At 37.3% G+C, this 21,380-nt stretch overlaps 1 protein-coding gene across 1 annotated transcript; it reads left to right on the top strand.

Moving 5' to 3' along the window:
- The first annotated feature begins 764 nt into the window (after positions 1-764).
- Positions 765-20,979, top strand: LOC127627625 (angiogenic factor with G patch and FHA domains 1-like). Its single transcript, XM_052104086.1, has 16 exons — positions 765-833; positions 920-976; positions 1,817-2,027; positions 2,129-2,228; positions 2,892-3,079; positions 5,032-5,175; positions 5,309-5,509; positions 10,073-10,538; positions 13,655-13,757; positions 13,862-13,913; positions 14,016-14,117; positions 16,719-16,896; positions 17,114-17,193; positions 17,825-17,952; positions 18,136-18,235; positions 20,001-20,979. Exons 3-16 carry the CDS (start codon positions 1,830-1,832, stop codon positions 20,205-20,207), a joined length of 2,247 nt encoding a protein of 748 aa, XP_051960046.1. The 5' UTR covers positions 765-833; positions 920-976; positions 1,817-1,829; the 3' UTR covers positions 20,208-20,979.
- Positions 20,980-21,380: the final 401 nt, after the last annotated feature.

Raw genomic sequence — 21,380 nt, 5'->3', positions numbered from 1 at the left:
TGAGATGTGTCTAAAGTTTAATTTTGTGGCCAATAGATATACTATTTAATCATTTTTACAATCTTGCAAATGTATGTAGATTATGAAAATCCCTAAACTGAGCACATTTATTTTGAACCAAATACTTATCATCTTCAATTGTGTGCAAGGTGGTCATAAGGTTGTTTTTTTATTATTGTTTTTCTTTTTTTTTTTATAACTGTCCAATAAGTGAAAGGGTAGTATTTGGGGTAAAAAGCTTACCTGTTGCAGGTGGCTAAAGGCCCCCAATAAAACACAATGTTTTTTTTTCTGAAGTGGGGCAAACAGATTTGTTATAAGAAATATTCAAAGTGAGCTCACATTGACTCAACCAATCACAATGGGGATTCATTTTTTTATAGAATACTTGAGTTATGAAATGCCAAATTTTATTAAAATTAACAGGAAATTGTGCATCATTTTCTAAAGTGATTATTTAGAATAAGCATTATCTTAATTTGTCACTCAGCTGTATTTGCCTAAGTTGACAAATGTATATGTACTGTACATACAGCAACGCTTTTTTTTTTTTTTTTTTTTTTTGCATGATAAACCAGTTTTCATTACCAATAATAAATGAATAAATAAATAAACCTGCCTTCATAATTTATGTAATAAACAAAAGGTTGTCACTAGTGACGGAAAAATGAAATGACACTGTAGTGAACAGAGTTCTACACTAGGGGTGCTGTGGCACCATAAAAACAATGAAAGGAAGTGGCGTAGGTGCAACGCGTGCGCCATGACGTTACAAAGTGAAAGTATGGCGGCCTCCGTTGAAGTGGGATTAAAGTTCGTCGCGTTTGCTTCCTGTAACGCACTTTACGATCACACAAACTTCTACACGAATATGTGTCCAATGCACAGTGGTCATATGATGTTTATCTTTGATTTACAGATTGACGCGCACGCGGGGACTGTGGAAAAGCGCAGAGAAAACTGGTGCTTTAAATCGGTGAGGATTTTTTGTTACAAAACTCAAAAGTGCATTAATATAAACATATTTTAAATGAATAGGAGCACATTCTTATTAGATATACAATTAGACTTGTTTTCTGTCCATTTATCTGATTGCATTTGGTAGATTAATGTAATTGTGATAGCTATGTTTTCTGTGAGTCATGACGTTTCCGATACTAATTTACATATTATGCATATTAATTGTGTTGCTCTCTCTGATTGGTTGATCTGCTTGTGTAGGTGTAGTTTATATATACAGCTCTGGAAAAAATTAAGAGCCCACTGCAAAATTATCAGTTTCTCTGGAATTACTCTTTATAGGTTTGTGTTTGAGTAAACTTTTAACTTTTGTTTTATTCTAACAAGAAAATTTATACGAACTTGTTTTCTTTGCATTATTTAAGGTCTGAAAACACTGCATTTTTTTTTGTTATTTTGACCAGTTGTCATTTTCAGCAAATAAATGCTTTCAGTGACTATTTTTTAAATATTGTCAGTACTTTATATAATAAATCAAAAATATTTGTTGTACTCAAACACATACCTATAAATAGTAAATCCAGAGAAACTGATCATTTTGCTGTGGTCTCTTAATTTTTTTCAGAGCTGAGTTTTTATATATATATATATATATATATATATAAGTCGTCCAATCTTTTTCTGATCTGATACAGAATCTTTTTATTTCTATATTCTTTTCCTCTTCTTTAAATAAATTTTTAATCATTTTAAATATTTTTTTTATTTCATTGCTTTTTATTCTAATTGCTTGTTCTTAATTTGTTTAAAAATATATATATAAGTATGCCTTGCCTTGATCTGATTTTTCTGACAGAAAATACTCAGTGATGGCTGCGGAGGAAAGACCTGAACCCAACGAGCAGGGTTTGGAAGCAGAGCTTGTGTCTTTGAGATCACAAGCAGAAGAGTTGCGGCAGGAGTTGAAGTCATGTAAGAATGAACTTCAGAAGTTACAGAAAAAGCTCAGCCAGAGCGAAAGACTGCAGAAAACAACCGAGAGCTACAATGAAGATCTCAGACAGCAGGTAAGCTAGGTGCTCGCATATCCCTTTGTCGGAGTCCGTGCACAATCTGTGGTTCTCACCTGAAAATGTGCTCCTCATTTACTGTTGTTGTTTTTATTTAGGTTGATGCACTGAGTGCAGAAATCCATGAGAGAAAGAAAAGAGAAAAAGAGAAAGTGAATGCTGAGACTCAGACGGAGGAATACACCTGGACAGAGACCGGTTAGTCTCTCTCTTTTGTTTTTTCCTGTATCTTAGTTTAAGGATTGTTTTGAGCTCAATTGACAGCATTTGTGGCTTAATATTGATTATTAAAAAACATTTGTTTCGACTCATTCCTCCTCCTTTAAAAAGTTATTTTAAAAAAGTGGTGCACTTACAATGAAAGTGAATTTGGCCAATTTTTAGAGGGTTTAAACAGAAATGTGAAGCGTATCATTTTATAGAAGCTCTTTCAATAATTCTTCTGTTAACTTCTATATTATATCAGATGAGAATTTGTTTTAATTGTAGTTTTTACAGTCCGTTTAGGGTTTAAGTTTACATAGTCATGGTAACAAAGTAGTAGAAAATGTTAGTAAGTGATTTTGTCACAGTAAAAAATATTTTAGCTCATATCCTTTGTCTTGTGTCTATACTTTGGAAAAAGTGAGTTTTTTAATGTTCAAAAATTGGCCCCATTCACTTTCATTAAGTGCCTCACTGGAACCAAGATTTCTGCTTTTTTTTTTAAAGAAAAGGAGTGATGCGTCAAAGCTTTGTGGCAATCAATATTATGCCACAAATGCTGTCGATTGAACTCGACTTGTATTGAACCCGGAACATTCCTTTTAATGATCTGCAGCATTGATGTGGAAGTTATATGCCAATCTTTTTCTGAAACAGATTATTATAATTATTATTATGGCGGATGCTATCAGTCTGGAACAGAGACAACAGCAGAAACGCAGGAGAATGTTGTCATGGAATCTCAAGAGGCATCAGAACACACTGAGGCGCATCTCATAATGACACCGACAGAACAATCCATTCCTGAGCAGATGGATGGATTGAATGATTTTCCACAAGCAGAGGTATCCGAGTCATGTTAGATTATTTACAAGATTACTGTCATGGGTTGAATGTATTTGATATTCAGGATAATTCTGCAAAACACGATTGCTTTCAAAAATGGTTTTAGGCATTAAAGAGTGTTGAACATTTTTATTATTATGGCCATATTGCAAAACTAAACCGTTTTCTCTATGCTGATCATTAGAAATAAAATCAGTGCATTCCTCTATATCCTCTTTCTGTTCACTGTGCAACGAGTCTGAATAACTACCGTAACAACTCTAGAAAATGGGCAAATTAATATTCATACACATGTAATTTTTACACATTTTAAAAACAAACCGGCATATTCATCTCAATTACATCATGTCTGAAAGTTTAAATTCGTGAATGCTTAGAATTGCCAATAACTCTGTCATGCTTCAGGTGCTGAGAAAGCACTCATTCATTAGAGGAGCAGTGTATGCATGATTACCTGCATTCTGCAAAAAGATCGTCCCTCAATCTAGGCACGATCAGATGATCGCCGATCACTGATTTAAGACTAATATCGGCCAATTGATCAGGACATCTCTAAACTGTACTGTGCAAAAGTTTTAGGCACTTGTGAAAAACTTTCAAAGTGAAGATTTCTTAAAAAAATAATGACATAAATAGTTTTCATTAATCAGTTTGTCATACAAAGTCCAGTAAACATAAAGCTGAATCAATATTTGGTGTGAACACTTTTACCTTCAAAACAACACCAATTATCCTACTTACATCTGAACACAGTTGTTCTTGGTTGTTGGCAGATAGGATGTTCCAAGCTTCTTGGAGAATTTGCCACAGTTCTTCTATCTATTTCGGTTGTCTCAACTGCTTCTGTCTCTTTATGTAATCCCATACTGACATGATGTTCAGTGGTGGGCCATGACATCTGTTGCAGGACTCCCTGTTCTTGTATTCTAATCTTTTCTTTTTGCAAAATTAATGTTTGGGAGTCTAACATTTATATTTCCTATTGACACATTAAAGCTGAAGATATAAATAACCATCTTAAGACAAATGCTTTTGTGAAACATCTTATGTGCCTTTTGTACAGTATTGAATATCCAAAATATTCCAACATGTAGCCAAAACAGTCTAATATACATCCAAAATAAACTAATATATAGCATGTACAGTCTAAAACATGGTCAACATTATGCACAACATTGCACAACTCATGCATGAAGAGCTTCTCAAGCACTCTGATGTGCACACTGATAGTGAACACAAAGCACTCCGGTTTCATTTTAAATGATCGTGTAATGGCAAATGAACCTGGCTCATACATGCAGTGATGCAGAGGAGGAGATGCACACTTGCTCTATTTCTGTCGAGTGATGAAATGATGAAACGAAATCTCAAAGGTTTTGCTTCATGACAAATAAGGGCTCGGGGGTTTAATCAGAGCATTAAAATAATGTTTGAAAGTTAAGAAATTAGGACAGAAATATTTTACTTTTGCATAATATTATAAACTTATATATGTAAAATTTACCAAAATTAAAGTTGACCAAAAGGAGAGACATATTTTAAGTATTTAGAAATATTTTTATATTTAAAACTAAAATGTATATATTTTTGTTCTCATTCATATGTTTTTCAAGCCTTAAAAGGAAATCACATATCCCTATTTTATTATGTATCAAGTTAAATGTGTAAAAATGACTGTGTATGAAGCACACATTCAAAAATCACACCTTAAAAAAAATATGACCATTCTATGGCAATTAATCATGAAAGACCTTAAAGAGACAATTAATCATCATAATTGCTATTATTTGTTTGACAAGTAATCGTCAGCCAAATTTCATAATCGTGACAGCCCTAGCTAAACAAATATAGCCAATTTATAAACCGTAATGATAATAATGTATATGAATTATTATTATTAATACAGTAATATTTATAGAGCCAATTTATTCAAGGTGTGACAATGTTTTAGTCTCAGGAGGCCTCTGAAGAAGGTGGCTCTATAGCTGACATGCTCAGAGCAACAGCCGAAGAAGCGTTGAACCAGACCAACTTTGTGTTTGATGAAAGTTCTGGCATGTACTACGACCACAGCACTGGATTTTACTATGACTCTGTAAGTTCTTCCTACACAATCTATATAATCTCTTGATAAAGTTCTCTTGGGACTTTGACTGCTGTTTATTTGTCATTATTTGTGTAATCTTGACTTAATCTCCCATGCTAATGTGTTTTTTCCTCTTCTCCAGACCAGTCAGCTGTATTATGATGCCAACACAGGCATGTACTATTACTATGACCCAGAAAGCGGAAAATACCAATTCCACTCTAGGATAGAGGTGCCTGCTGCACAACCCGAAGCGGAACAGACGCCACAGAGGAAGACCAAAAACTGGAAAAACAGGAAGTCCGTGAAGAACACAGATAGAGCTTCCTGTCTTGACGGAGGGGTGAGATACACATGGATACACATTGTGTTTGCATAGTTTTGTATCCACAAGATTTGTATGTGCTGGTTGACACCCAATTTGAAAAATATTCACTTTATTCACCCCCCACCTTCCTTAACTTGGTTATTTAAGTCCAGTGTGAACATTCTGTCATCATTTACTCACCCTAATGCTCAAAGCTCTTCTTCTGTGGAATACAAAAGGTGAATTCTTCACATGGTTTATTTGCCATATAGTGACAGTGGATAGTGATTTAAAACTCAAAAGCAGGAAAAAAATGGATACAACCATATTAAAAGTGATAAATAAATAAGTAGGATACTGTACTACATTCCAAGTCTTTGGAACCCATATTAAATATCATTTGTTTTTCACTCTTAAACCATTAATAAACCCTGTAAATTAAAAATGGCGGCTATTTCGATAACATCAAACCTTATTGGTTCTTGCATCATGACGTTGTGACATTTGATCCTGAGACGTGACCGTAACAAATGAGGTTTGATGTTATCAATGTAGCTGCCATATTTGATTTTAGAGTGAATAATGACTTAAATTCTGTTGATTTCGTGACACAAAGTGATCATATGGCTTCAGAATACTTGGAAAATATAGCATGAGTCATATTGATTACTTTTACTTTGGTTTTATGGTGTTTTCTTGCCCTTTTTTTAGCTTGACAGAGCAGAGTCACTATTATTAACAGTTGATGTATGGCAAATAAAGACTAGTGTACACTACATGACTCAAGCTCCTCTCCAGTGATGTTTTGATTCGGCAACTTGTCTGCGACGAGAAGTCTCAGATCTCACGACGAACAATCTTGTTGTGTGCGCGCATTCCTGCGATAGGCAGAGACTAGTCCCAGACGCTACGGCGGTTTTCAAAACAGCTTGATATCTAGACGTCTTCAGGTGTGTGCACTGTCCAGATGAGCAAAAGACCAACAATGAGCCAATGAAAAATAGAAAGAGCACAAGAGGAGGGCAAGTTATTAGGAAGCAGAAGACAAAAAATAATTATGAAATATAAAAACTTCACCCACGTCTCCCTACCCGCTGTCTTTATTATTTTCAGCTCTTTTTATAATTCTTTTCCTTTGCAAATTAGCGCAAATACGTGTAAAAACAGGCTTGAGCCGTTCTTTCATGTTTGTTAAAAGAGTTGGACAAGGTATTTGGTAGCAGGAGACAAAAATAATAATCAAATAAAACATCTCCCTACTCGCTGTTTTTATTGTTATCTGCGGTTTTTGTAAGTTTTTCCTTTGCAAATGGTGCCAATAAAGCACGGAATTGGGCGAGAGCAGTTCTTTTATGTTTGTTAACATGTTATCAAGAATAAACCACACGAGTTTGTGAAATATATTTTATTCATTTAACATTTAAGATGCGTTTTGGGCAATCCTTTTGAAATCGGCATTTACGTGCAGATTTAACAGAATAAAAGTAATCGGAAAATATAAAAAAAGCGATTGCAATGGATGAACGTACAATAATGACACCGATATGAGCAGCACTCACATTAGAAGCTCAATAATAGGTGCTGCACTAAAATAACTCCGAATTCAGCTCTTAACGTCATGTTTGGGGATAATTAAGAGAAAATGTGCACCTGTTTTTAGCGCTTTCTCGTCTTTTATTCATTTTATTATCATTTAGGGTAGCAAAGATGAAATGATTGATGTCCTCATGAAATCAGAGACACTCTCCTCGAAATCTGAACACAAGTGTTCAAATGGAGACGACCCAGTGTTACAGTTATGTCTTGCTTGTACATTTGTGATAGGATCACCCAAAACACATCTTAATTCCAGTGTACACATGGTCTCAGTCGGGGACGAATGGTCATGTAGTTGATACACTACAGTCTTGAAGTGTTCACACCAGCACAACGAAAAACAGGACTGTGAGCCGTGTTGTGTAAGCTTGGCTTAAACCTCATGAATTCTTATTAAAATGTTTTGTGGTTCATGGAAGAAAGTGATATGGGTTTGGAGTGACAAAGGTAAATAATTGACAGATTTTTAATTTGGGGGGAAAATATGCTTTTAAATACTCTATTTCAATTAAATGTTTTCTTTGAGTCTCAGTTTTCAGTATTTCTTTGGAGAGTTGAGTTCCATTAAACAACCATGTTGATCCAAGTGTTCCAAAAACAACTTCTGGCTTCTGGTTCTCGCTCTGATTAATGGTGTCTTTTGATTTTGGGGGCCTGAAAAACAGCCTGTGGTCTCAAATAGGGGTTCGTAAACAGTTGAGTATTTTAAGGAAGATTTGATGCATGGTGGAGCTGAGAGTGTGCTGTTCCTTTCGCTGTAGGTTCAGGATTTGACTAACTCAATGGCTCAGTTGAAGATAGAACGTCTGAGGCGGATTGGAGTCAGAGGTACGTTCAGGTCGGGTTCTACAGCTAGTTTTAGCATCAAATGGCCATAATTACACAGATACCAGAAGTTGAAACAGAAGTCACTCAGTGCAGCCGTATTTTAAGTTTTGATTCGTTTTTGGTTATATTTTACTCTGGAGTTGAGGTAGTGACCAAATATATGGAATCTGGGAAATATTAGGCATCTGTGGCAATGCAATACCAATATTTTGTATTTGGCTTATGGTAATGGGATTTGAAGTTTTTCTTAATTTAATAGTTTTATGTCTTGTGTGTTTCATTCAGTTGAACACTTTTTGTTATAATGTAATGTATTAAAGTGTGCAGTGTTTCCTCTGCCCACAATCCTGCAATGCCAGACCTGTATAATTAGCCTGTGGATTAAAATGGTGTCAAACTCAATTTCAGCCTGGGCCCCAACAGGGTTTATTTGTGCCCTCAAAGGACTGGTTGAAAATGTGGCACCAGCACCTGCTCTGGTAGCACCCATGCAATTACCATTAATATTACATGTCATGTGAATTGAAATGCACATTTGACAGTACAGCATTGATTTTGAAGTTGGGATACAAATAAAAAATTATGAAATTAAATGTGGAAAAAATGTACACCTAATTTTATATTGCTAAATTGAAATGTTCAGACAGTGTGACTAAGTTGGGTCTTTACAGATCCCTTCAGGCTCCTACTAATTAAAACTACAGTCATGTCTTGGAATTTCTGAAAGCAAATAAAACAACTTACATTTTGTACAATCAAAGAACATTACAAGAGTACAGATTTTACACAGATGGAAAACTGATAGCATAGTCTATAATTATGAAAATGCACCATAGTTCTTCCATCGTTTTAACAATGATATTTGAAATAGTTCATGGGAACCATGTAAAACCATGCTTGGCTCCTCACTATCATGGTTAGTGACTTTGGATTCTATATAAATAACTATGGCATTTTTTTCAGTCTAAATATATTTAGAACTTTTTTCTGCCACAACTACCATAATACAGTACAGATAGTGTTACTGCTGTAAATCCATGGTAACGTTTTGTAAGCATTGTGATATGAGAATTGAAAAGCCTTTAATTTGTTTTCTGCTGTTTTCTTTGTCAGTGCCGTTTAGAATGTTGGAGCTGTTTATTTTAAGCTAGTTTCATCACTGAGACATAAGAGTTTTGCAACAGACAATTCTGTATCGCATTCAAACAAGTTTCACACTCCCCGTTGCAAATCTCACTGGTTCACAGGCACATTTAAAATAGCCTGTTCGGTTGAGACCAGTCTGCAAATTACTGCACCTGCTCTACCCTCGTGCTGCATTATCCATGATAAAGACATGTTGATAATTGACCCATGTGGTGCGGTTTCATTCCGCTTTTGAAGCAAGCAAAATGCGCTCCAAAACATACAGATGACAAGGGAAGGCTCATTAATATTCATGAGGAAAGCACTAACTAATTGTTCAGTTGTGATCCCCTGCCATCCTACGTTTTAGAAAGGGCCACTTGAAAATAAGCGTGTTTGACCCACATTGTTATGCGGTGACATCACTGAGTAAGAGTGTGTATTTGAGTGTGTGTGAGGTGTGGTGCCTTTTGCAGTGTAGCACTAACTGGGACTGGTAAGCGTCATGTTGCTTCAAGAATATTAAATTAACCATGTGAAATCCCAACAGCGGCACTCATCATTCAGCTGTGGCGTAGTGCCGCTGCAAAATGCATATAGGAAATCTCGAGTGTTTATATTTGGGCAAGACATGAAGCTATGTAGGAGCTGTGACTTAGTGGTTTGCGTACATATTTGAACACATTGACCCATGGTGTTCATTCAGGTGATGCTAGTTCAGATAGGCTTACGACATTACCTAATCCCATTCCACCCTCTTCACCACCTCATCTCTTGTCAATAAAAGTAGCAAATAGGCTAAAGATATAAAAGTGAAACCCTTCAAATGAGATTTTTTATATGGTGGTTTTGTGTTGCACTGTGTGTTTCAAGGCAGAAATTAACCAACTAAAAACTGAGACTCAAACAGCCACCTCGAAAATATTTTTGAAAACATACAATCAAATTCAAAACTGATTTCACCTCAAAACAATGATTGCCGAGACACTATTGAAGATGCCGGAATTAGATTCCTCATCCCTGACTGGCTGAGTGTTTGGTCAATGACAGGACCATAAAGAGGCGGAGCCTGAGTTCGACAGACAGCCTGAAAGCCACCACAGAGAAAAGGGGAATGATACGCCTTCACATAAGAAAGGACGAAGGTCTCGATCCAGAAGCCCACAGCGATCCACTAGCAAAGAAAGATCCAGAAAAGCCAAGCGTCGAGATGGTAGTAGAGAGTGTTCCAAGAACAGAAAGAAAACCCGGAGACGGAGCAGGTCGCATTCTGATGATGCTTCCAGCGGGAAGAGGAAGAAGAGGAGAGGGAAGAAAAGATTGCGTTCTGAGACTCGCAAAGACAGGAAGTCCCACTCTGAACATGCGAGTGGTGAAAGTGAACCAGAGGAAGGAGAGATCACAGAGTCTGATGGAGAGAAAGAACCTTCATCACAATCATTATCCTCGTCCGCATCTCCTGTCCAACCTGAACATGACAGTCCAGAGAGAGATACGGAAACACAAATGCAGAAAGGTGAGAGGAAAGAGCAACAGAACGAATGTCTAAAATGTTTTAGGGAGACGCCACCATGTAAATACAATAATCTGTTTGTCATTCAGAGGTGTGGATGCTGCCTGTGTAGATAAATCTCATGAAATTTAAGAAAAGTCATAATTCGCCCTGAAATCAAAAGAATTCAATATGAAATGGTTATGAAAATGTGTATTTTCTTGCATTGTGACGTTATTTGCATGACAATTACCAGTACGTGCATTTTCCCCCCAAATTTATTACAAATGCAAAAAATTTAATAAAGACATTATATATATATATATATATATTATTTTGATTAAGTAACTGATGACTGTATTGAGAATCACAGAAATTTTAAATGAGGAAAAAATTATTACATTTAAAAGAAATTCTCATTACTGTAATGTGAAAAATACTGATATATTATTTAAATTGTAAAGTGTTTATGCATCATGGCACAGTACGGAGTCACTTGAGTATAATAAAAATGTAGGGCTGTCAATCGATTGAAATCGCAAATAATTAATCGCAAATATAAATATTTGCAGAGAAGGGTCTCGCATATTAATAATTCAATTTATAATGATTGCATATAATTACATGTGCATATTTTAAATACAGGTGAAACTCGAAAAATTAGAATATCGTGCAAAAGTTCATTAATTTCAGTAATTCAACTTAAAAGGTGAAACTAATATATTATATAGACTCATTACAAGCAAAGTAAGATATTTCAAGCCTTTATTTGATATAATTTTGATGATTATGGCTTACAGCTTATGAAAACCGCAAATTCAGAATCTCAGAAAATTAGAATATTGTGAAAAGGTTCAGTATTGTAGGCTCAAAGTGTCACACTCTAATCAGCTAAACACCTGCAAAGGGTTCCTGAGCCTTTAAATGGTCTCTCAGTCTGGTTCAGTTGAATTCACAATCATGGGGAAGACTGCTGACCTGACAGTTGTGCAGAAAACCATCATTGACACCCTCCACAAGGAGGGAAAGCCTCAAAAGGTAATTGCAAAAGAAGTTGGATGTTCTCAAAGTGCTGTATCAAAGCACATTAATAGAAAGTTAAGTGGAAGGGAAAAGTGTGGAAGAAAAAGGTGCACAAGCAGCAGGGATGACCGTAGCCTGGAGAGGATTGTCAGGAAAAGGCCATTCAAATGTGTGGGGAGCTTCACAAGGAGTGGACTGAGGCTGGAGTTACTGCATCAAGAGCCACCACACACAGACGGGTCCTGGACATGGGCTTCAAAGGTCAAACGTCTTACCTGGGCTAAAGAAAAAAGAACTGGTCTGTTGCTCAGTGGTCCAAAGTCCTCTTTTCTGATGAGAGCAAATTTTGCATCTCATTTGGAAACCAATGTCCCAGAGTCTGGAGGAAGAATGGAGAGGCACACAATCCAAGATGCTTGAAGTCCAGTGTGAAGTTTCCACAGTCTGTGTTGGTTTGGGGAGCCATGTCATCGGCTGGTGTTGGTCCACTGTGCTTTATTAAGTCCAGAGTCAATGCAGCCGTCTACCGGGACATTTTAGAGCACTTCATGCTTCCTTCAGCAGACAAGCTTTATGGAGATGCTGACTTCATTTTCCAGCAGGACTTGGCACCTGCCCACACTGCCAAAAGTACCAAAACCTGGTTCAATGACCATGGTATTACTGTGCTTGATTGGCAAGCAAACTCGCCTGACCTGAACGGCCAGCAAACTCGCCTGACCTGAACCCCATAGAGAATCTATGGGGCATTGCCAAGAGAAAGATGAGAGACATGAGACCAAACAATGCAGAAGAGCTGAAGGCCGCTATTGAAGCATCTTGGTCTTCCATAACACCTCAGCAGTGCCACAGGCTGACAGCATCCATGCCACGCCGCATTGAGGCAGTAATTAATGCAAAAGGGGCCCAAACCAAGTACTGAGTACATATGCATGATTATACTTTTCAGAGGGCCGACATTTCTGTATTTAAAATCCTTTTTTTTTATTGATTTCATGTAATATTCTAATTTTCTGAGATTCTGAATTTGGGGTTTTCATAAGCTGTAAGCCATAATCATCAAAATTATATCAAATAAAGGCTTGAAATATCTTACTTTGCTTGTAATGAGTCTATATAATATATTAGTTTCACCTTTTAAGTTGAATTACTGAAATTAATGAACTTCTGCACGATATTCTAATTTTTCGAGTTTCACCTGTAGTTCTATAAAAATAATTATAAATGTATATTGTAAGTATAAGAATTCAGTTAAAAAATATTTTGCATTATTAAAAAGCATTACGTTATTATGGCAGACGAGTAAAGCATTGATAAAATAATTCTTAAAAGTGGCTTCAGAAGGCACTATATTGTTTTACATATTTCTCATTACCGGACATTGTCCTACAATCCACAGCAATCAGTTTTGCAATATAATTTTTCAAAGGACGTGTCAATGTTTACATGCCTCAGATTAACGTTTTTGGAACATCTCACGTTAGTTGCATGCTTCATAAACGGCGTTGTAAGGTAGATCTACCAAGCAAAACTTGGAAAAACATGTTTCGAGATCCCTGCATTTGGATTTGCTCTCCATTCTGCTTTGTTTGAACACAAGAAAACATTCTTATCTTGTGCTGTCGCTAGTGAGAAGCAAGCCTGAGTATGGTTTGTTGTCTGTACAGCTGCGCATTGCCCATACAGCTGAAGTTGTGCTTACTGCCCCCTGCTGAAAACAGGTGGTACTTCAGGCTTGAGTTGCTTCAATGGTAGAAAGATTTCTTATTAAATTCCAGGGACATTGCGTACATTTTAAGTGTTATTTTTTTATATGATTAATTGCACTGAATTTACATGTTAAATTGACAGTCCTATTAAAAGTATTACATAAAGTCCAGATTTTTTATTCTCATTACAGTAATGGAAATTTGCAGTTTAAATGTGCCTAATTGTCAAGAAATTAATGCAACAGTGCAAAAGTAAAAAAAAAAAAAGTTATGGTCTTAAATATAGGTGAAATTTTATTTTATGCAAAATATAATTTCTTATCTTTACTTTGGATTTTGGGGCGAATAGTGTTATTTCCAAGAGATTCTCTTGTGTTTGTTGGTAATGTGTTTGTATTTGTGTTACAGAAGCCTGGCCACCATGTGTTCGGGTAACAGTGGTACGTTCACCTGTACTGCAGACAGGAACACTCTTCATCTTCACAGCTGACACGGTCGCCACCATCGGCAGGTTGGTACAGTTTTGAGTGTGTGTGGAGGGAGTTTCTGTCCATACTTTATGTTCAGAAGCTTGCAGACAAAGTTATAGTGTAAATGTTTATCATCTCTTTGCAGAGAGAAAGATATGAATCACGCTATCAGAATCCCTGAGGTGGGAGTCAGTAAGGTAAAACAAACACAAAGACTCAGTAAGATCTTTGATTTTACAGTTTCATGCATATGTGAAGATGGTATTCTCACCGTTTATTGTGTGTTTGTCTGTGTTTAGTCCCATGCAGAGGTTTATTTTGACCAGGAGCAGCAGTGTTATATGCTGATAGATCAGGGCAGTCAGAACGGTACTGTCATCAATGGAAACAGAATACTACAGGTAACACTCAAACTAGCACAGCCATTTTTTCCTAGTATACTTTTGAAATATGTATGAAAGAATACATCAGAATTAGGGATGCACCGATTGATCAACCAAGCTATTCGATCGCAATCTGCTGATATTTGCCTTAAATCTGTGATCGGCCGTTTGTGCCTAGATTTAGATTTAATGCCTAGATTCACTGCCACTCTAAATTAATGACCACTTTCTCAACACTCGATGCATGACATTGCGACCACTGCAGGGTGAATTATTGACAATTATAATAATCCATGAATTTACTCTTTTAGACGTGCACATTCAGATGAATATGCTGGTTTCTTTTAAAAATGTGAATGAATTCCATGTGTTTGAATCTTAAGGAGTCTTTATGGTAGTATTTCTGACTCGCTGTACAGTTAGAGACCGAGAGGACAAAGATTTGAATTAAACGGTAAATAAAGAAGTGAATACAAGTCTCAGTATACTTGATGTAACGTGATTTGTGGCAGTCGGTGTGTGGAGGGCAGAGACTGTTTAAGGGATTATGCACGCTCCCAGTCTCTCATCAGTCACATGACCCAGTGCTATTTTGTGAAAAGACTTATTTATATCAGAGTTATTTGTGAGTTTGTCACACTACAAATGACGGCAATAACAGTTTAACCTTCAATAATGGCACTATGTCTTCAAGCAGTTGCTTATAAGTTATTTGCATTACAACAAACACCAAAGACTGTGAACAAATCATAGACACTTATGATTTCTCAGTAGAGCTGTTTTGGAGCTTGTAGTGGATATATTTTTATATATGGATCTTATTTTTGAATGTATTTCTACTGCGTGTGATGCTCTCATGGTGTTTACTGGTTGCCAGTGTCACAATGATCTTTGATGGTGACAACTTTTCTGCTCTCTTGCATGGCAGCTCTGCCACCATTGGTGTGTGAATGTGTGTGTGAATGGGTGATTGGGAGCACTTTGGTAACCTCCAAGGTAAAAAATAAAAAAGCACTATGTAAGTGCAGACCATTTACCATCAATCTACACTCCATACTCTATAATGACAAAACAAAAAACTTATTTTTTGCAAATGTATTAAGAAAAACCTGAAATATCACATTGAAATAAGTATTCAGACCCTTAACTCAGTACTTTTATAGCCTCAAGTCTTTTTGGGTATGATGCAACAAACTTTGCACACCTGGATTTGGGAATATTCTGCCATTCTTTACAGATGCTCTGTCAGGTTGGATGGGGACCATTGGTGGACAGTCATTTTTGGGTCCCTCCAGAGATTTGGGTTTGGGTTCAATTCCTGGCTCTGGCTGGGCCACTCAAGGACATTCACAAAGTTGTCCCGAAGGCCCTCTTGCATAGTCTTAGCTGTGTGCTTGGGGTCATTATCCTGGTTGAAGGTGAACCCTGACCAGTCCCTACTGCTGAAAACACCCCCACAGCATGCTGCTACCACCACCATGCTTCAGCGTTGGGATGGTGTTGTGCAGGTGATGAGCGGTGCCTGGTTTCCTTCAGACATGACTGGAATTGAGGCCAAACAGTTCAATCTTCATTTCATCAGACCAGATAGTCTTTTTTATCACAGTCTGAGAGTCCTTTTTAACTTATTTATTTATTTTTTTGGCAAATTCCAAGCAGGCTTTCATGTGTCTTGCACTGAGGAGAGGCTTTTGTCTGGCCATTCTGCCATAAAGCACAGATTGGTGTAGTTGTTCATTGATGGTTGTCCTTCTGCAAATTTCTCCCATCTCCACACATGATCTCTTGAGCTCAATCAGAGTGACCATCGGGTTCTTGGTCACCTCTCTTACCAAGGCCCTTCTCCCCCGATTGCTCAGTTTGGCCAGGCGGCCAGCTCTAGGAAGAGTCCTGGTTGTTCCAAACTTCCATTTAAGAATTATGGAGGCCACTGTGCTCTTGGGAACCTTCAATGCAGCCAAAACATTTTTGTAGCCTTCCCCTGATCTGTGCCTTGACACAATCCTGTCTCTGAAAGCTTCAGCAGTTCCTTTGATCTCATGGCTTTTTTTTTTTGCTCTTTGCATTTTCAGCTGTGAGACCTTATATAGACAGGTGTGTGACTTTCCAAATCATGTCCAATCAAATTAATTTGCTACAGGTAGACTCCAATCAAAGTGTAGAAATATCTCAAAGATGATTCGGAGAAATGGGAAGCACCTAAGTGTCATAGCAAAGTGTCTGAATATTTATGTCAATGTAACATTTTCATATATTATACACATTTGCAAAGCTATCAAAAAATCAGATTTTTGCTTTGTTATCATTGTGTATGTAGATTGATGTGAGAAAAATTATAATTTTAAGCATTTTATCATATGGCTGCTACATAATAAAATGTGAAAAAAATGCAGGGGACTGAATACTTTCTGAATGTGTATAACTGCAACATACTGTATAACATGCAAAAGTTTGGCAAGGGGTACTTTAAGAATAAAATTGGTTATCAGATCGGTATCTTCCGGTCACAGGGTCAAATATCTGTGATTGACTCGGCCTCAGATGTTTTTATGATTGATGAACCACTAATCAGAATTGAATCACTGCTGAAACCTCTGGTGTGTTGCTGTGTCCCTGCAGCCCAAGGTTCCCTGTGACCCTTGCCCTTTGACCCATGGTGATGAAGTGAAGATGGGAGAGACCGTTTTGTCCTTCCACATTCACACGGGAATGGACACATGTGATGGTTGTGAACCGGGCCAGGTCATAGCACATCTGAATCGCCATAAAAGAGAGGAGAACTCTGGAATACTTACAGGTAAACACACACACACACACATTAATGCACCTGTGAAAACGGGTCACTGGGTGGAATGACCTAATCATGCAACAAAAGTTATGTGTTTGAGAGATGGGCGTAGCTGATTAGATTTTGAATTGTTAGAGTTATATCTCACCGCTGAATCAACCCCTCCCTACACACATTTTGACTGAGTGTTGTGTAAGTGTATTTTGTGTGTGTATGTTTGTTTCAGGATCTGTTCTGAGTAAGGAGGATAAAGAGATTCAAAGACAGAAAGAACTGAAGATGATGAAGGTCAAATATGGACTCAAAGTATGTTATGTCACCTCCTTAAAGGAATAATTGCTTTTAGATTTTTGGTTGAACTATCCCTTTAACCCTTAAACGCATACCTCAGGTCTTTAATAGACCCGGGACCTCATTCCACACCTGTACCTCATTTTTAGAGTTGTGCCCACACCTCTGTAGTGTTCCTCAATCTATCTCTTATAAATAGTGTGCCACACAAAAAATTGCACACTAACAAACTTTTTATAATGGTTTGAGCACCAAGAGTGTATAGGGTCTCTAGAGACCACAGGTGTGTAAGAGTGTCATAAATTATATTTTTTAATTATTTCACATCTGCTTAAGTTTTCTATCTCAAGATATCTATTTCTTTGTGTATTGCAAGAGAAGTTAGTACTATATTCATACAAATAAACACTGCACAAACTCTTTTAGTGAATAGTCAGGTGTGGGCATAATCATTGTGGCGTTGATTATCAGTGCCCAATGCTGCCATCTGTTGGTCAGGAATGTAAACATCACATTCGTGTCTTCCTTGGCTTGCCCTCATGTACTTCCAAAACTGTGTGACTTTCTTCTGTGGAGCTCAAAAGGAGTCATTTTGCATTTAAACTGCTCAGTGTGTTTTATCTGAAGACTCTCCGATGTGTTTCAGAACAGTGATTATGAAGAGCAGAAGACCTTGAAGAACAGCAAGTATAAAGACAGAGCGGAAAATCGTCGGCACACAGTCGGGAGTGAGGGTGCTTTCCAGAGAGACGATGCCCCTGCTTCTGTTCATGTGTACGTCATTACATTTTTGTAGTCAAACATGTTAATTATTGTTGTAAATATACGTTACTGTAAAGTTCTCACATAACACCTGACAATGTGAAGCTGAATGGAAAGTCTCCAAGGTTACAGGTATTTCTGCTGAGTCTGAGCTTTTTGTCATTGTCTGTTTTTGTTTGGTTGGGTTGTATATAGTGAAATTGGAGATGAGAATAAGGGCAGACAGATGCTGGAGAAGATGGGCTGGAAACGAGGGGACGGTCTTGGCAAGGACGGTGCTGGAATGAAGGATCCAGTAATACTGATTTCTCTTATTACACAATGTTTAATTTATGAAATGTTCATCGTATGAGATTTAAACTTTTACTTTTACTCCCCTACTGCCGTGGCCAAAAGTATTGGCAGTGAAATAAATTTTGTGTTTCGCAAAGTTTTCTGCTTCGGTGTTGATTCACATTGTTCCTAGATTATTGTGCAGAGTGATCAGATGCATTTTAAATAATTGCAAAAAGCTTCATTGGCCAAAACAATTTACTTGATCACAAAAAACAAATTCCACTTTTCTTTTTTTTTTTTTTTTTGGTCTTGGCACAAAATGACCAGCCAACATTTCACTAATCATAGCAGCAGCACCTGGGAAAGTGTGAATGTGTACTAGTCAGGTGAAATCACACTATCATTCTGATTGGATTATAAGAGCAGACTGATTGCTATAAAAGGAGGGAAGACGTGCTTCCAGTCATTGTGGTATTGTTAGCAATGTTACCTCTAAAGTAAGATGTGCAGCTATCATCGCTTTGCATCAACATGTCCTCACATGCAAGGAAATTGCTGCAAAGAATATTGCACCTGAAAGAACAATTTACCGGATCATCAAGAACTTCAAGGAGAGAGGTTCAACTGTAGTGAAGAAGGCTTCAGGACGTCCCAGAGTGTCCAGCAAGCGCCAGGACCATCTCCTCCTGAGGAGTCCGCTATGGAATCGTGTCACCACCAGTGCAGAGCTTGCTCAATATTGGCAGCAGGTTGGTGTGAGTACATCTGCACGCACAGTGAGGCGAAGACTTTTGGACAATGGCATGTTGTCAAGAAGGGCAGCAAAGAAGCCACTTCTCTCCAAGGAAAAACATCAAGGACAGACTGATGGGAAGTACAAGGAAGTACAAGGATTGGACAGTAGAAGAATGGTGCAAAGTTATTTTCTCTGATGAAGCCCCCTTCCGACTGTTTGGGAAATCTGGAAAATCGATAGTCCAGATAAGAAAAAGTGAACGCTACCATGAGTCCTGTGTCATGCCAACAGTGAAGCATCCTGAGACCATCCATGTGTGGGGTTGCTTTTCATCCAAGGGAGTGGGCTCTCTCACAATTCTGCCCAAAAACACTGCCATGAATAAAGAATGGTATCAAAAAGTCCTGCAAGAGCAACTTCTCCCAACAATCCAGGAGCAATTCGGTAATGATTCGTGCATTTTCCATCATGATAAAGCACCATGTAACAAGGCAAGTGTGATAATGTAGTGGCTCAGAGATAATTACATTTGAAATTTTGGATCCGTGGCCAGGCAACTTCCCAGATCTTAATCCCATAGAGAACCTGTGGTCAATCCTAAAGACGAGTGGACAAGCAGAAGCCCACAAATTGTGATCAACTCCAAGCACTAATAAGGCAAGAATGGATCGCCATCAGTCAGGATTTGGCCCAGAAGCTGATGTCCAGCATGCCAGAGCGAATTGCAGAGGTTATGAAGAACAAGGGTCAACTTTGCAACAAGGTTTCTTTGCATAAATTGAGTGTTTTTGCCAATAAAAGCCTTTAAAACGTATTAAACGCTTATCATTGTTTTCCAGTATAACATAGAAACATGTTAAATAATAATCTACAAATACTGAAGCAACAAACTTTGCAAAACACTTTGATGTCACTGCCAATACTTGGCCACGGCTGTACATAGCCAGAACGCAGTATCTACCCTTCCAAGTTTTTTTAATTGTCCAGCCAAATAGAGTTTATACTCCATTTTAATGTGCTTGTTTTATACCCTTTGTGTGCGTTCTAGATCCAGCTGCAGTTACGTAAGGCTCAGTCTGGTCTTGGTTCTGGAGTTGCTATGTCAGTCGAGGATGCTTCGCTCAAGAGAACCAAATCCCAACGGAACTGGGAGCGTGCACGGGAACGATTCTCTGATGCCTGCCAGTCTGACTCCGCCCATCCTGAAACGAGCCAATCACCTAAAACATTTTTGAAAAGTCAGGACACAGAGTGATTTATTGGTCATTCTTTGTACTAAGGCTAGTCCTTGGGGGAGCAAAAAAAGGGGGCATGGCCAAGATTTCAGCTAGATGTAAACGTTTGACACTTCTTTTTGAATTTGTAACAGTTTTGAAAATGGACTTCATATTCATTCATTCATTCATTCATTCATTCATTCATTGTGATTTTAAACAGTGTGTTTTTGTTTTTTTCAAAAGTCAGATCCAAACAGAATATCTTGGACAAATTAACAATAAATGTTTATAAAACAATGATGCATACGTTTGTGGTGGTCTCACATTACTATAAACGGTTGTTATTCACATTAATGTTTGTTACAGGTTTCAAGTAGTGGATGTGCAAAAGTTTCAGTCTTCAAGCTGTATACAGTACTGTATCTGTAAATGCATGTGATTTGTGGATCATATGCAACATTTACTGTGAAAGCTGCAGTTAAACCTGTGGGGCAACATATTATCTGTCAGAAAAACGAGTTGCACAACTCTACAAATAGAGCCTTCAGTCGCAGTCTTTCTGTCAAAAGCTATCAAGTGCTTTACTACTGTTTGTCCAAGGGCAACAAATATTTAAGTTATTGGAAAATTAAAACCCATGTGAAACTGCTAGTAAGTATCCTGTATGTTGCCTTGGTATTGCTGTTCACGCATAAAGCTGTTGTGACAAACTTTGTCTCTAGATGGCTCGGAGACATACTGCTCCGATTTTCTTACACTGTTTAATTTTTGGTATAAACATTTGCTGTTGTTTAGCTCGAGTTTGGATAAATAAAGCCTCAAGAACATGCACTCAGAAATATTTCAGTCTATTTTTAAGAATTACGGCCTTTTTTTGCGGCACCGTTTAATCTTATGTACTTATTATAATTTAAGAATAATTAATTGAAAGTATTCAATTAAATGTAAATAATTCACATTCACGTCTAATTTATAATACTGTGGATTATTCAAAGATTACTCTAGTTCAGTTTCAAATCAAAAGAATGAAATTATATTTTGCATAATTTCTGTTTTATAGCCTGCTAAAAAGCCTTTTTTATTATTTATTTTATTTTTATGAATCACCCCTACTTTTCTGTCCACACTTTACTTGCCTCTAAAATAAAGGCAAAAATCCTTAAAATAAGTTTATTCGGGGAAAATATAACTTAATAACAAAATGTACATTT

This window comes from Xyrauchen texanus, chromosome 34 (genome assembly GCF_025860055.1).
Source record: "Xyrauchen texanus isolate HMW12.3.18 chromosome 34, RBS_HiC_50CHRs, whole genome shotgun sequence".
NCBI lineage: Eukaryota > Metazoa > Chordata > Actinopteri > Cypriniformes > Catostomidae > Xyrauchen > Xyrauchen texanus.
This window is presented reverse-complemented; position numbering and strand designations above follow the sequence as displayed.

What these genes read in the sequence shown, in the direction of transcription:
- LOC127627625 (XM_052104086.1), top strand. Translation starts at nt 1,830, where the DNA reads ATGGCTGCGGAGGAAAGACCTGAACCCAACGAGCAGGGTTTGGAAGCA. An exon ending in GGAAACACAAATGCAGAAAG is followed by an intron (nt 10,539 to 13,654) that starts GTGAGAGGAAAG and finishes TTTGTGTTACAG; the next exon opens with AAGCCTGGCCACCATGTGTT. An exon ending in AGGTCAAATATGGACTCAAA is followed by an intron (nt 17,194 to 17,824) that starts GTATGTTATGTC and finishes GATGTGTTTCAG; the next exon opens with AACAGTGATTATGAAGAGCA.